General features: G+C 36.3%; 1 protein-coding gene across 2 annotated transcripts in view; it reads right to left on the bottom strand.

Moving 5' to 3' along the window:
• FBXO15 (F-box protein 15) overlaps positions 1-16,708 on the bottom strand; it is a 128,145-nt gene that overhangs the window by 98,769 nt on the left and 12,668 nt on the right. The window contains exons 7-10 of one of the 2 annotated variants that reach the window (XM_075084582.1): positions 14,868-14,950; positions 13,517-13,662; positions 9,256-9,380; positions 4,169-5,717 (exon numbers count right to left, since the gene is read on the bottom strand). In XM_075084582.1, the coding sequence (XP_074940683.1) occupies positions 5,448-5,717; positions 9,256-9,380; positions 13,517-13,662; positions 14,868-14,950 (624 nt within the window). In that variant the 3' untranslated portion in view covers positions 4,169-5,447. Of the gene's footprint in view, positions 1-4,168; positions 5,718-9,255; positions 9,381-13,516; positions 13,663-14,867; positions 14,951-16,708 lie in introns of those variants that run through there. The other variant, XM_075084583.1, reaches the window with a different exon arrangement.

Below are 16,708 nucleotides of genomic sequence, written 5' to 3'. Positions count from 1 at the left end.
ACATGGCGGAGAAGTCATAATTACTGTGATGGGATTTTTTTTTCTCAAAAACATTCTTTTACCTACTATATCATGCAGGTAGCAAATTTGCAATAGAACAATTTTGTTTCAGAGAAACAGAAAGCTTCTGTTAAACATTTTCACTGGGTACACACAGAGACCTCTCTGAACATTTCTAACAGAAAAAAAATAAGGGAAAGTTGTAAATCCAGGTGTTATAAAACAAATGAGATAACAATGAACAAAGAACCACTGATAATAACAAGAATACTGACTTTATTTATTCCAGAATTTTCCGAACATTGAGAGTTTTCAGTATATTTCTAAAGATATATTTTTTGTCTTTACTCATTATTTCCAGATTTTTCTGAACATCAGGAGGTTTTTTCCAGCATATTTGTAAAAAATGTACTTTTTATCTTTGGTGCGGAAGAAATACTGATGATACTGAACCCTGATAAGCTAAGCATTTGCCTTAGTTTGAGGGTTTTGGAGGTGGTGGGCTTTTGCTTAATAGTTACTTTCCAATCCCTGCAGACTAAACTGATTTATGGTATTTCAGTGAATAAACGGGGATGTTATCTAGCTATTCCACTTTCTTCCCTACCTTGCATTTTTTTAGGTAAGATTTAATCAAGACAGCTGAATTCAACTTTGTGCATGACTGATTCAGGAAAGAGAAAATTATTAACATGCATTCCTAGTGGTCCGTATGCAGAACAAAAGTAATCCTACCTACCAATGCATGATCATTATGTGACTTATAACTGCATTTCCGTTCAAAAGGTGGATCTCTCTTCAAAAAGAGATAAACAACTTAAACCTAGAAAGAATAACTCCCATTTCAGTTCTTTTGTGTGCTTAAAAGCCTTAGTTTTCAACTTTATTATAAATGCTTCTACAACTGAAGTAGCATTAATACAGAATAACACTACTCCTCTTTCACAGAAGTTTCAAGAGGCACAGCACAAGAAAAGTCCTGAGTGGTTTAAAATTTAGAGTTAGAACAGAATAAGCAATGCTTTGACACTCAGTACAGTAAATCTGTCCTCACCACATACAACTCTCCAGTTATCCTTGTTGCCACCACTTCCCATTCTGATTTATGGTGGGAGCAAGAGACAGGAAACAATGACGGAATTTAACTTTTCATACTGACACTCTTCCAACCCACTACACACAAGCAGAGATTAAAAGCCATCGCTTGTTCACATTTTAATTTCTCAAAACACCATTTTATCTGTGCAGTTTCTAATGCAGTTATGTTTGAGCACAGATTCAGTCATCACAGCTTAATGAGTCCCTGTGTATCAGGTGAGCTGCAGTAATAAGCCAGACAGGCAAAAGAGCAAATGCTTTTACCTTGATCTCCTTCTAATTGTTTGAATGTGTTGGAACACCTGGTAAATACAAGGTAGGCTGCTACATGACTTGCTGGATGGTAACTCATTAAGATATACAACTTGATCACTTATCTAGATTCTTAATCTGAAACAGTAGTAATCCGTTTCAGCTCATGTAGCCAGATTTAATTAAAAAAAAAAAAGGCAGTGCTTGTTTCAGAAAGCAAGCACGTGACAATGAGAACAGTTTCAACAATATCAAGACCATATCTAAATATCTAATGGATGAATACAAATAAAAACATGCCTGCTAAGTAGGGAGGGAGAGACGAGGCAGGACAACAAATATCATTGATGAGACTGTCCACCATACAACTTCTTTCTGTATTCAATCACGTGTATCAAAAGCACACTGGAACAGAAATGCATTATGAAAGCAGAGCTGGTTCTGTAACAGCAATTGCAAAAAGATGGGAAGAAAAACCAAAGCAACTGAAAGGCCAGTTTGATCACTAGCCTACACAAAGACTTCAGAAATACACAGCTGCTATTAGCTCCCCACTAAAGGAAGTCAACTGCAGTAAAGAGCAAGGACTACAGACTGGCAGTGTTAAAATGAAGGACAATTCTTCAGATGATACAAACCAACACAGTTCCAGCCTGTATCAATAGAAGATCAAATTAAGTGCTCAAGAATATTAACGAATTGTTCATTGAAGACATTTTTAATTTGCAAGTACCTCTTTAAAAAAAAAAAAAAACCAAAACCAACATGGAAGCATTTAGGTACACAGCAAACACCTGGCAAAACAATGACAAATGGCAGGATTAACAATAGATGTAGTTCTGTTATGAAGACAGCTCCTCCACTGTTGGAATAATCTCATAAAAGCCCATTCAATAAATCACTCTTTCATACTAACAGATTCCTTTTCAATGCAATGTAAACTTATTATGTTAAATGAGCACTATTATGTTTGCAATAACATGAACATAAGAACTGTTTTTATGCTTGCCTACCAGGTAAATCACCCTTCTAAAAATATTACAGTTCTATCTGTTGTAGAGTACTTAAACACATTTAAAAGTTGGCAGCGGTTACTCTTTTTACTTTGATGAGTTAGCCCCTGAAGTGCACACAAATACAAGTAAAATCTTTACATTTTTAATTTTTTTCCACTTACATATGCTTATACTTTCTTTCACAGGGATTGTCCCACTACTTGGATAAAATGATGCAATTACAACAAAGACACATTGTCCTGTCTTCAGCACAGAACTCTAACAAAATCATTAAAAGCTGCTGCAAGAAATGCTGAGGCATGAAGAGAAAAATGTGATGTAAGGCTTAATGTCACGACCTACTGTGTATTTCGATCATCAGATTCCAACTGGTGCCTCCATTTTTCCTGTTTGTTCTAACAGCTGTCTTTTATACAGCAAGAATCTTCATCGCAGTGGGACGTGCAAGTCATCCTACCATCTTTTGCACCAGGAATATAAAAAGGGACTTAGCAGAAGACTAGCTGAAGATTTTATCCAAACATGTAGGTTTTTGGAACAGTTGATACTTTCTTTCATGAAAAGGGCCAGTGTAGTTACCTAATGTCATAATTTTTCTTTGTGGAGGTTCAGTGTATGTCCTAACTTACACAAAGAAAGGAAGACGGGAGTCAAAGAAATGGAAGTTTGAGGGAAGCCACATGTAACTTTCCAGGTTTGATCATACCAGTGGTAACTACCGAACTTGCTTCTGCTGTGCAAGTTAAAAGCAACTGTTGGCTGAAATTAAAGCAGCGTATACATGGCAAAATGCTGCAGAAGGTTTAGGTCAATCTCAGGCCTATTTGAAGGGCTAAAAATGGATTCTTAGTCTCCTTATCTTCAGAAAGGACAAGACTATGGTTCTGTTACTTCAGTGAAGATATGCAACAACAGCTCTGCAACAGTTAGGTCCATTTTTAAAGGTCTCAGACCACCATTTGCTTGGGTCTGCTGCATATACACACACTTGTTTGTGAACAGCGGGAAAAAGCTAGCAATAGCCTGAGGATATTCTGCTATGCCTTGTATCACTTTTTAGGTTGAAAGTGCCACTAAACACTTACCCTCTTCCTCATTAATTCAGTTAGTAAACTTTCAGGCTACTAGATAGGAGTATTGTGGGTAGGGACAGCACACACTGGCTTCATTTCGAATAGTGACACCTGAATTTGCTATAAAATATTCAATCATATAAAACAGATGCTTTAGAAATTGAAATTGCTTTTAAAAGAAAGTACTTCAAAAAAAACCACAAAACAACACGACACCCAAACACTAGAAATAAAGCAAAAATTCAGCTAGAATGAGCAGTGATGGAACCCTTACCATTTTATGGCTGCTGAGTGCCCATTGACTTTGCCAGCTTCACAGCAGGTCAGAGAACATACTTGCACATCTCAAAGGATCAAAGCAGACAGAATAATTCTGCATCTTCATTTACTGGTTAGCAGTAAGGCCAACAACTGAGAGGACTTTGGGACTGAGCTACCATTTCCTTGCTAAAGGTGGTGACTCAAAGTCTAACTTCAGGCAAAAGAAAATCTTGACTGGCCACTTGTCTGTGCAGCATCAATTTCAGCATCTGTTGTTCTGGCATTCATCACACCCAGTCCACTTGTTTAAAACATTTATATTACTTCAAGGGATTCCAGTCACCATCAGCAGTCAATAAGAAAGGAGACAGAATGCAGCTGGATCAGGGCTTGTTACACTGGCTGACCACCAAACACAGAACCGTTTCCGTTTCTTCATTAGGCGAGGTTATACAAGTCACACTCGAATTGAATCAGCCTTAACTTTATTATTTTCCAAAGTTAAATTAAGAAACAACCCTATCATTGTAGTATAGTTCTCCTACTGTATCTGTAAGTAGAGAGCACAAGTGCTTACACATCAACGTTGCTTGCATGAACCCATTAATGTACTTAAACGAATAAAGAAAAGAGAGAAATTATTTTTAAGGAAATCGCTACCATAATAGAGTCACACAAGTCAATAATATACTTGTGTTTTTTTCTTAACAGAGTACGGTGAAACCACACAAATTTGCTTTGGTTTGTGACAGGCTACGGAATGATGCTGAGTCCCAATATCATGCAAATATTTATTTTTTTTTTAATACAGGGAGTAGAAGATTTGGTCCTATAGTTACTTCAAGGAACCTGAAAGATCAGGAACATACATTCAATTTTTAGATTAATACTTTTTGTTAGATAAACGGTATCAGATACACATTGTTTCGAAAACAACTGAACGTTATGTACATTCAGTAAGAGCAGACATCAGACCAGCTGTGCTGATAATTGGGACACTTATTCATAGGCCAATATGAGGCAAGTATCTAGGCTCAAATCAGACAGAAGGTTAGAACATGGGAAAACTGAACAAACAGGAATTTAAAGAAATTTCGTAAAGGATATTTTATGTGATTTTCTTAACAAATGCCTTAATTGCCATACTGTTAAGATCTGTGACTTCCTGTCTATCTTTTAAATACTCCACTAGAATACATTTAAGCAAAGTATTTTCTGAAAAAAAGTATTTTTGCATTTAACAAAACCTGTTAAAACCTGTTATTTACCAATAACATTCTAATAACATTCTGAAGGGAACAGCACACATGCTATTTACCACTAGGCATAAAAGTCAATATTCTCAAAAACAGCGTAGCTTACGTAAGGTGAGGCGTGTCTTCACAGTATGGCTCTCACAAGAAGCAATTCATTAACCATAGTAACAAGTATCTATATAAAGGAAAATATTCCTAAATATAATTTCAATACACCCAGTACCAGAAACAAACTAACCATGTGATGTTCAACAGAGAAGAAAAATATTCATTTATATCAACATCTCTCTTCAATCCCTCCAATGCCAATTAAAAAAAAAAAATTATGCAATTGAAGTTGTTACTGAAAAACTAAAAAGCACAAAACTTGCAGGAACAGTCTTGCTTATTTGTATCACTTTTAAACAGCAAAAGTTCAGTGTTTTTTTTTTGTTTGGGTTTTTGTTTTTTGGTTCTGTTTTTAAGCCAAGGAAATTAGTGACCTGATTAAGTCAGTAGTTTGTTCCATACCAGTTATTTACCTTTTTGGTGTTTATATAAAGCACCAAATTGACTATAAAATACTCCTTGGTTTCTTCCAACCATACTGTCTCAACACAGACTCTACCCTCTGAATCTGCATAGTCTGTGGTATAGATATGACCCATGTAGTCATAAAGGCCGGATGCCTTGGAAGACAGTTCCATGTAGACTGGGGCACTGAAACACCAGAAGGGCTTTCCAGTTTCATCCAAGAGAGTAACATCCATCACGTAGCAGCCCTACAAACACAAGCAGAAGAGATTAATTCCCTATGCCATGGCACAGTAAGTAGATCTGTCCCTGATTTTAGGAGAAATATCAAGGGTTCAGAGAGCAATTTTTGGTATGAAGGCTAAAACCTCACAAAGTAATTGAGAGTGCTCCACTGACTACTGCAAAGCAACAAATACTCATCTATTGGAATCAAAATTGCAACCTACTGACATCAAAAACTGTGCTACAGAAGGCAGCACTGCCAACCTAAATCAGACATTGTTTCTTGAACATTTTTAAGCCCTTAACGTCTGTGTTTCTCAATTATTAGTCACCTTACCATTCAAATAATGAATGTCCTTTCAAAATGAGAAAGAAACCTAAGTTTAAACTCAGGTGCTAAACTTGTGTGAATGCAGCAGTGCTTGCAAAGATACTCAGAAATCACCCCCAAGGCAGTGTACGCACACAATTACCCTTATATGCCAGCTATAAATGCAAATGTACACAGCACTTTTTGAATGCCTGCAAACTTCAGCTCCCAAAAAGGTAATATTAACGTATCTTTCTACCCTCCAAATAATTATTCCTTTTTAAAATTCTTGAAAATATTTCTTTAAACACTACACAATTACATCATTCCATAATGCTGAAGTCAGAATGCCAATTCTTGGGCACTTGCAAACTGATGGTTTCCACACGTGCTTTAAAAGCATATGGGTTGTGTGTCATTGTTAAATCATCAGCTGTTACCTACTCTCATGAGTTCTGAATCACTAAATGAATCAGATTATCTTAATTATGCTGTATATATGCATTACTTCCAGGAGTATCATATGCTCCAAAAGCATAAACAAACCAACATCACATATTGCATGCCAAAAAAAATCAATTTGGAATGCTTTACTTCACTGTACCACATAGTTGTGCTTCCGTTGCTTTAACATTTCTTTCACTATTACTGTACTTCAATCAAACAATAGAGAGCAGATGGCACAAACTTAAGAGGTAATGCAATACATACAGTTTTCCTAAGTTTGTTACCTTAGATTATGCTGAAAATACAAAATTCAAACCAAATCTGATGATCATTTAATGACTTATATGAGCTATACATTTACTTGAAACAAGAAAGAATTACTATTTTCTGGTCTGACATCTTACATATCAAAAGCCAATTATGAAAAGTAAAGCAGGGTGACCTTGAGTGTAGGGGGCTTTTTCTTCCCATGTATTTCCAACTACTTGTATTTCAGTAATTACTTTTTTATAAAAAAAAATACTCAGAAGTGCCAAAAATCCGTTTGGTTTTTTTATTTTTCCTTAGAGTATTGGACAAAATTCAAATAAATTCAAAGTAGTGACATGTTCTGCTGCCGTGGCTGATTTTATTTTGCCTTCACATGTTTTAAGAGTTTGAGAGATTTATATTAAAAGCCAAACTGAATTCTATCCACAACTGTGTGCTGACATGTGCCATCTCTCACCACAAAATGAGGTGTTTAAAAAAACCCTGATATTATTTATTTTTCCTAGAAAAAAATATTCCGTATAACTTATGCTGTAAGCACATAGTACAGAGAGAAACTAAAGGCTACAGCCATAGCTCTCTGCTTCCTCTGACAGTTAATTTCCCAGATTTTTATGTGGTACTTACGGTTATTTTCATGGAAGAAAAAATTCTGCCAAGCAGCTGTAAATCATGTAAAATCATAGAATGTTTTGGGTTGGAAGGGACCGTTAACAACCATCTAGTCCAAACCCCCTGCTGTGGACAGGGACACCTTCCACTAGATCAGGATGCTCAAAGCCCCATCCAACCTGGCCATGAGGGTTTCCAGGGATGGGGCATCCACAGCTTCTATGGGCAAGCTGTTCCAATGTCTTACCACCCTCATCCTAAAAAAATTTCTTCCTAATGTCCAGTTTAAATCTACCCTCTTTCAGTTTAAAACTTGGCCCTTGTCCTGTCACTACAGGCCTGGGTAAAAAGTCTCCCTCAGTTTTTCTCATAAGCCCCTTTTATATACTGAAAGGCCACAATAAGGTATCTCTGGAGCCTTAATTTTCTGATATCTGCCCAACACAGCAGCAAGATTTCCTACCTCCTAGCATATGCTTTTCAAGCAAATGAAGCATACTCTCAAACATGTTCTAAGATCCCACTACTTTAAACATGCAAATAGTTCTAACAAAATCAATGGAGTACACAATAAAAATTAAAAAATGAAATAATTCAAGTCTCAAATTTTTCAGAAGCCTCAAAAAAGCACCTATTCTGCATTATGGTTCTCAATGAACTTTCATGGCAATCAAATAAAGATGGCAAAAAATTGCCTTAAAAGCATTTTCTTCTTAGCTTGAATTTTTTCTAATTACCAACATAGAATATTTTTATTAACACACACAGGGGAAAGATTTGTCATTCTTTTGAAACACCCAAGTCAAAGAAGTTCAGTACAAACTGAAAACAGATGGAAGTGAACAAACCTGTCACTTTGTAAACAAGGAATTTGAAGAAAAAAACCATTGCTATGAGCAATTAGAGAAGAGGACTGATGGAAACTGCAATTCAAACTCAACCGCAGTTGATGTTCCCAACAGATACTAGCAAGTTACTAAGTTTTAAGATAATTTTATATTACTCATTGCATAGGAAAGCTGGCTGACACTGTAAACCATAAAGCAAGTATGGTAATGTTTATAAGCAAAATACGTTACCAAACAGTATCCCATTCTGCACTTATGCAGGATTAGCAGAAAGGACAGTTTTATTAATTTTTACTTTTTTTTTAAGTGCCAAAATTCAAATCAATTGTTGAATAAAATAATTTTTCAGTAGTGCTTAAGTTACATTTATCAGAATTTTTGGTACTCCTGAAATGTCCATGCAGCTGAAGTACATTTAAAAATACATGTCTTCACCACTATTGCAAAATCTACAAAACTACTCTCAATCTTCCTTTAAAATAATTGTTTTAGGAATATTATACAAAAGAACAAGTGAGAAGTCCTCGTCCTCTAGAATACAAACAGTTAACCCAGCTGACCCATGCACATGACTGCACGAACGTGGACTGTAGTTCCTGCCTGCGTCCATCAGAGTTTTAATATTCTCCAACAGTTCCTAATTTTCATTGAACATACATGCTACAACATATCTGCACAATATTTCCCTGGAGTTCAAGACTTATTGCCCCCCAAAAACCCCACCAAACAAACAGAAAACCCATAAAAAAGCACACCTGCAGTACAGTTTGGGGTTTTTTTAGCATTTCCAAGCAGGGCTGGTCAGTCACAGCAGCTTTGCTGAGTAGAAAGCATTGGAGACATCACACATGCATAACTGCTCTATCATGCAACCTAGGCTCTAAGACAGAAATTATAAAACTATTTTTCCTCAAAATTCACATTGTTTTTCCAATATTTGAATTGAGTTATTTTTCTAGTTACACACACCTTCCACAAATAAAAACCGTTTTTTAAAATTAGCATATTTAGGATTCATAAATCATTCTATTTTGAGATAAGCATTTCCAGAAATAACAAATATTTCTGACTGACCTTTACGTTGCCTTTAAACACATCTGTTTCCCAGGATAAGCCAACTGTCCCAATAAGTGGCAAGTGCTTTGTATTATCCTTTAAGCTTATAACTGTGAGCCTCAAATACCCATTTTCAATGTCACCTGAAAATATTAACAATATATAAAATTATACTACTACAAATCACACTAAGCCCAAGTACACTGTAAATGTTCTCTCTGCTTCTCTCCACGTCTTCAGTTTCCTCCCACTCACCCATAAGGAACTTTGACACCAGCAGCTAGATATCCAGCACATTACAGAGAATTTAAGTCACAGTTCAGGGCTTTGATCCCGTGATCCACGGTAGAAGCAGCAGCTAAAACACATTTGGTATATTTGAGTATAAGAATCTGAATGCCACTAAAAGGACTTATGCAAGGATGCAAGGTTCTATGTTCAATATTTCAAATTTCATGCCACCAGTGCCTCCATCACTGCCCACTCCTCAAAAGTCAAGATCAACACATTACACATGAAATAAATCATGAGACACCCCCCTTTTTTATTTTCTGTCTTTTTTTTTTATTAATCTCTACTCTGTATGGCAACTCAAATAAATGAATAAAACATGGTATAAGGATAACTATCAGTCCCCCTTGGAAACGATATTGCATCATTTAAACTGACAAGCAGTATGCCTGCATTTGAATCAAGTTTTTAAAGTATGGATTTTTTCATTTTTTAAATAGCTTCCCAAAGGCTCACTTTCAGTTTTTGACAGAATTATTAAAATTTCTTTCTGATTTCCGCCCCCCCAGACATAACCATATTTTTTTGGTGTATCTTCCTCTCCTCCCAGAACAGACTGACTTCTTTTAATTGTTCTTTTTTCCCTTGCTATTGGAGGAAGGCAGTTAACCAGCAAGTCCAACAGTCTTTTTACAGGAGTACCATAACAACAAATAAGATCTCTGACTACAAAAAAAAAAAAAAAAAAACCAAACAAAAAAACACCAAAAAACAAACCACCACATGCAACTGGTTCAAGGAAATTTTTTTAGGGCATATCCTGCTAAGAAATCTGCAGGCATGATGTGATGGACATTGGGGTTTTTTTTGTAGTCAGAGATCTTATTTGTTTCACTGTCCCCTTAGAGTATCTACAGTCCAGAATTTATGCAAGACACATATAGCAGCAAAGGAGCACTTTAATCAGTATAGGTTACAGGGAACGTATTTCCAAATAAAGGGAACACCAATACAGAGAACATATATCATGTAGACAAACCTCAGGGGAAATAAACAAATAGTCCAATAGTTCGAAGGCACTTATGTTAGCTAAAAGCCAAGCAGCATTGTTTAGCTAAACAAGTCTTTGTTGCAAGTTGTAATTTCATTGTTATTTTCACAGGTAAGGCTGTGCTTAGCCCTAATACCAGTGGCAACAACCAGCCTTACCATGCTGAAATGGTCTTTTACACTTCCAAATCAATCTTCAAGGTCAAGCAAAAACATTTCAAATACATGGCGTGATATTTCACAAACAAATCTTAAAAGTTCTCTAAACACACAAAAATCACTCCATTACATTTTGCAAGAACAACACATCGACAAGAAATAATATTGAAAAGCCAAAGCTTAAGACTTCCAGATGGCTACAAAGTTATGCTTAAAAAGTTGAAAAATAGGGAAATACATTCCAAGGATGTTTATTAAAAAGTCAGATGTAGTGTTCATGACTTCTGTGAGTCATATGAAAAGCCTGTCACAGCTTCCTGAAAACAAGAAAAGTTTTCTAATACATTCAATTCAATTTGGAAGTATTTAGCATATTCACCCTGCAGTATCTGTCAACAAGACCATATTACCAATTCTGTTTAAACGGAAGGAAGCATAAAATAAAATGCTAAAAAACAGCCAAAACAGAGCAGCAAAACAGCTAGTTACTGCAGTGCAAATATTAATAACAGAATAAAAAAAAAAGATCTGAAGCCATATATACTCCATCCACTTGGTTCAATGAAGTGTGATATAACTTTTGAAATTTAATGTTAAAGATTTTGCAGAAAGAATTGAAAATAGAGCAGCAAAATGAACCACAATATTAATGAACACTAACAAAAAGCAGACAAAAATAAACCTAAATGTGAACAAGTAAATCAGATATTTTGCAGAATAACATGGGCATTCCCTGGTAACATAAGAGTGTCTACAGCTTCCTAATGGAAACAAGTAAGTAAAACACCAGTATCATTCCTGACAACTGATCTGTGTCTCAGGCTGTGGAAACTGCCATTGGCATGTTACATCATTAATTTAAAATAAATCTGGATTGGGTAGAGAATTTTAAGAAATAGCAATACTTCTCACTATGTTGGAGACCTCCATGCTTCAGAGCCCTCGCAGAGAACGGGACGAAGAGTATCATTAGAACGGAGCCGAAAAACAAAGCGCAAAACATCATATACAACCAGCCTGGACAAACCTACACTGCTGGCCACATTCAGAAACACCATCTTTACCAGAAAGAGCAAAGCAAACAACAAATTACTGTGAAGATATATGACAGCAGCCAGCCATGAGCAGCCTCACTACATCATTTTTGAACACAAATTATGGGGGAAATCAAGCATTTTCCAAAAAGAAATTATTGTGCAAGAACATGGAAGGGGCTAGATGACAAATGAGCTTATTGCCTGCAGAACCACAGCTTCAGCTGGCTGATGTCCTGTGAGAGCAGAATCTAGCGGCTGTCACACAGCTAAAGGACACAAAACCAAAACAGTTCAGAAAACATTCGTGACCATAAAACAGATTCTCTAACTAGCAAAGTGAGATGGCATCACAACTGTAGCTCCTGGATAATTGCTACAATTTGCATAAACATCAGCTTAATATTTAACAGAAGTAGCTTCTGATCGGCAAAAAGTCATACCAACAAAGAAAAGTGTGTAACATACTGCTTTCTCTTGTACAGCTGTATTGTTAGGAGCATAAAATTTTCACTTTAGAAAATAAAACATGACATTTACCTAAAAAAAAAAAGAAAGGCAAAAAAACCCACACAAAAAAAAACCCAAAAACCTAACCTGCTGGCCAATTTACAGAAGAATTTTTTTTTGAGAATATAAAGAAGACTCCTGTATTGAACACCACCTCAGGAGAGATTGCTATTGCTATATAGATAGAATTTCACTGAAGTTTTACCCTTATAAGTATTCCTTCTTTTCAAGCTCGGAGCTTTTCAGGAATCTAAAAACATGTATACTTCAAGTTCAAAGAGCTACAACACTCCACACTGTGCACAAGGCTACAGTCTAAATGATAGATCTTGGTGTCATCAAACACAAATTAAAAAAAAAAGTCATGGGGAAATTTGTTCCATCACTGTAACAAGCACTCAAGCCTGATAACAGTGCCCTCTACTGTCTTAATCAAAAACAGTATTTTCTGAAATAAACAGAAGGCTCACTAGTACTGTTACCAGAAGAATACTGGGGAGCAATAATTACAGTGTTTAATTGTTTAAGTTTAATATTTTAATCTACCTCTGCTGACAGAAAGGCAGCTGTGTAGTCGTAGGCAGGGCTGTGCTGAAGTTAAGTCAAAAGAGAGATCACTCATACATTTTGCAAAACCCTAGCAGAATTAAGTCGGGCTGTACATGAACGACAAGGATAGCCAATCATGTCTATTAAAAGAAATGCTAAAAACTGAAAAAAGAAACAGAAGAGTTAAAAACAATCACTGAAATTGTTTATTACATAATGAAAGCATGTCAGAATAGGCAACCTTAAATTGACCTAAATAAAAGCTATAAATCTTCAAATTCACACTATCTTCTAAAAACACATTTCAATATTTAATCTGTTAATGCACCTGAAGTATACTTGAGAAGAATTCTACAGAAATAGGTCTCAAAAATGTATGAGGACAAACTTACTCTCCCTTATAATATATAAGTGGAAGGAACATCAACCTGCACCAAAAGCCATGCCGCTGCATTATTAACTCAGCACTGAACCAAACAAAAATATCCTGACAATCTGCAGAACTTGTATCTCAGGCCTGACACTATGTCAATGTAATAGCAGGCAGACTTCATATAGAGCAAGCTTACGGCACCACACAATGCACCATGCAGATATAAAGAAATCACACAACGAACAAAAAGATAGCTTATTCTTAAAAATCCATTTCAGTTTCTCCCCTTGAAACAGAGATATTGGATATAAGAAGGAAAAGATAAGAGCAGGGACCATTTTAAAAACAGACATTACTGTTCTGTCAACTCTACCTTTTCTGCAGGAGAGGCGCTTGAATGTTCCACACAGGTAGGTGCAGCTTCCACCATGCATATCAAGATGTAGACTGTAGTCATGCAGTCCATATTCTGGGTCAACATCATCCAATATAGGTTTGTTAGGTGGAAGGGCATATTGACTTTAAAAAAATAATAGTAACAGAATTAAGCAAGGGGGACTGACTTAACAGAAAGAGAAATAGTAAATAGCCCTATGCTGAGACTATCATCTTACGAGAGGCTGTAAAACGAGAAAAAAATATTAGAAGATACAACTTTTCTTCTTTATTAATGCTTTTGAAAATTCACCATACTTCTTTTAAGCTGTCTAATGCAGTGCCTAATAATTGAAAGTTAGCTGTCCAGCCTAGCCAAAGGCAGAAAATATGGCAGTCAACTTTAAAGGGTACATCTGTTAAACTCCGAAATATGGATTTGTTTACACACACACACAAAAAAGGCATCAGCTGAACTTCAAATCCAAAAGTCAACTAGCTATAGACTTTGCTGGAAAAGGAGTTATTAAATCATTTTCTCTGTGCCTAACCTAAAACGGAACCTACTGCACACAAATGACCAGAAGAGCCCAAATCCCAGAGGCAGCTGAGCAGCTCCTACATAGGATCCTATTTGGCAGTAAGGGAGATGGTGTTAAGTCTTATCTTCTGTGTGAAAAGAGCCATACTAAGTTATAGACGGCACATAAAACTACCAGTAGGTACAACAGTATTTGAGCAGAAAGCTGAGGGGGTGAGCTCAGGGGAAAATAAATACCCAAAATCATTCTCCAAAGCTAAAAAACGCAATCTTTTTAAACAGTTTAAATTGTATAAACAGGTATATGATACACTGCAATATACACATACACAAATACTTCATAGGAAATCCAGCTAGTTTTTCAATAGGACTGGAATATAAATGCAGGCACCTTACCAGCTTACTAGAGATTTTTTCTCCCCTCTTACACAGCTGAAGATTATTCTCCTACTTCCTAAAATGTCTCCCTCTTTTCTAGGTCTTTCAGAAGGATGAGGGAATAAAAGGACTGCTTGTGAAAAGGGAGAAAGTATGGGCAGTGTATTTCTAACTTTCTAAATCCAGCAAGTGCTAATACACTTGTATGACCAAATTATCTGCGTAATAGCATAACAATGGCAACATTTTAGTATGAAAATACTTCTCCAGCTTTGTATATAGCTACTGTAACTATTGTTTATATTAAACAAGAATAGTTAATAACTGCCTAAATATAAACCTCTTACCAGCAGCCAATTTTAAGTGTAAAACTCAAAGCTTTATTCAAAAGGTTATCGTTATTACCCACAAAGGAGAAACTGAAACTTACACAGTAGCAGAACCCAAAGTGCTTCTCTCAAGAAGTTGATGATAATGAAGACTCGCCATAACAAAAGCAATTTCATTTTTCTCCTGAAAAGTTAATTAAAGTAGATGTATTTTCAACTGGAAATACTTTTTTCAAAAGGTCTTCCCGAGCATTAAAATTCATAGATAAATGCTGTTGCTTATTACTCTGCCAGTTACTGTAATAATGTTAATATTGGCTTGCTTTAACACTGCTACTGTCTTTTCAGAAGAGTACAGAATATCTGTAAAATATCACAGCATTTCTATATTATGGGGAAAGGGAGGGAAACTTGCTATGCCAGGGAAAAGGTTAGCAGCAGGAATCCATGAACTGTACTTCTGTAGCTTCTACTTACTACTTCAAACTGGATATCTAAAAAGAGAAACAGGCCTTACTCCCAGCTACTAAATAGCTATGCATCAAGCTTATTTTCATATGTAAGGAACTATTTGCAAAGAGGGCTAACATGAGTGAGGAATACAGAATTATTCAATAGAAATATTGAATTTCAAAGTAAAACCCCAGACATCTTCACCAGGTTACATACTCTTGGGAAAACAGTTAAGACATACTTTCTATAGGCCTATATAGCTCAAAGAAAACTTCAGAGGTCAATGCGAGAACTGAGGACTAAACAGCCAAAGTTTATCTACTTCAAGAACACAGAATGCTAGGACTTCAGGCCTTTTTTTTTTTTGTCCCAAAAGAAAAAATGCATTTTTAAGTCCTACGTTTGCAGACACATAAGTCAATAGCAAAATTATTCACTGCCAGCAGCCTATTACTGTCCTGAAAAGCAGGCTTTCTCTGAGTTACCAAACAGAAAATGATAGCCCCTACTTGAACAGTTTTGGGTTTTTTTAGCTACTCCTGTAATTTTGTAGTGCAAAATTACAGCTGTGAAATACATAATGACAGAGATTTATCAGTCACAGAGTCTCTCAGTCTTTCTTTATCCAAATATCAGAAGGCCCATATAACCTGTCCTTGGTTGTCAAAACTACTAGCATCAACAATCTCTGTTATGCAGCTATGCATAAAAAACCAAGATGTGTGGCGTTTACGCTTATTACACCCATCTACAGTTTAATGTTACTCTACCCACACAGAGAATAAGAACAGCTGTTCAGAAAAGTAAGTAGGAAAAATACACTAGAGTGAGGCACTCGATGCTTACCAACTTGTGGAACATGGTTATGACTGAACCAGCACTTCAGGTGCTGGAAGAGTTCTCTTTCCAAGCATGGGAAGGGGTAACACACTAGCAAGACCACAGGGACACCACCACCAATCTACTAAACTTCTGAAGATACAAAAGAACCGGCTCTTCACTTATCAGAGCTTTTCATAGATTGAGACAACCCATAATAGGCTTGTGCAAGTCAGCCAGTCTCAAATTTCCTAGGAGATGGACACCTATATAAGAAGATTGAAACAAATATTCCTTATTTGGTTTTAAACAATTCCTCTAGTGATTGTGTATATTTGAGGTAGCAAGAGTTTCCAGCTGGAAACAAGATGCAGCTTAGAGCAACTGTTCATAGGCTCCCTGAGGGAAGTTCCTTGCCAGTGCCAAATAATGTAAGTCTATGTTATTAACACGGCTGGGGGAGGAAGGAAGGGCTGCCACCTCTGAATTCAGTCCAAGAGCAGAACACCTGACATAGGCTTCCACAGCACCTAACAGTATGCAACTTCAGGCAGGCACCTAGGTTTCCATGTATTCAGTGCAAAGATGCCGATTCCTTTAGAGAAGCCTACTTCAGATATTCTGCACTGCTCTCTAATAACATTCATCTCTACACGCAGCCTACAGAGAC

Source organism: Phalacrocorax aristotelis, chromosome 2 (genome assembly GCF_949628215.1).
Source record: "Phalacrocorax aristotelis chromosome 2, bGulAri2.1, whole genome shotgun sequence".
In the NCBI taxonomy this organism is placed as follows: Eukaryota; Metazoa; Chordata; class Aves; order Suliformes; family Phalacrocoracidae; genus Phalacrocorax; species Phalacrocorax aristotelis.
The sequence above is the reverse complement of the archived record's forward strand: the minus strand, read 5'-3'. Positions and strand labels throughout refer to the sequence as shown.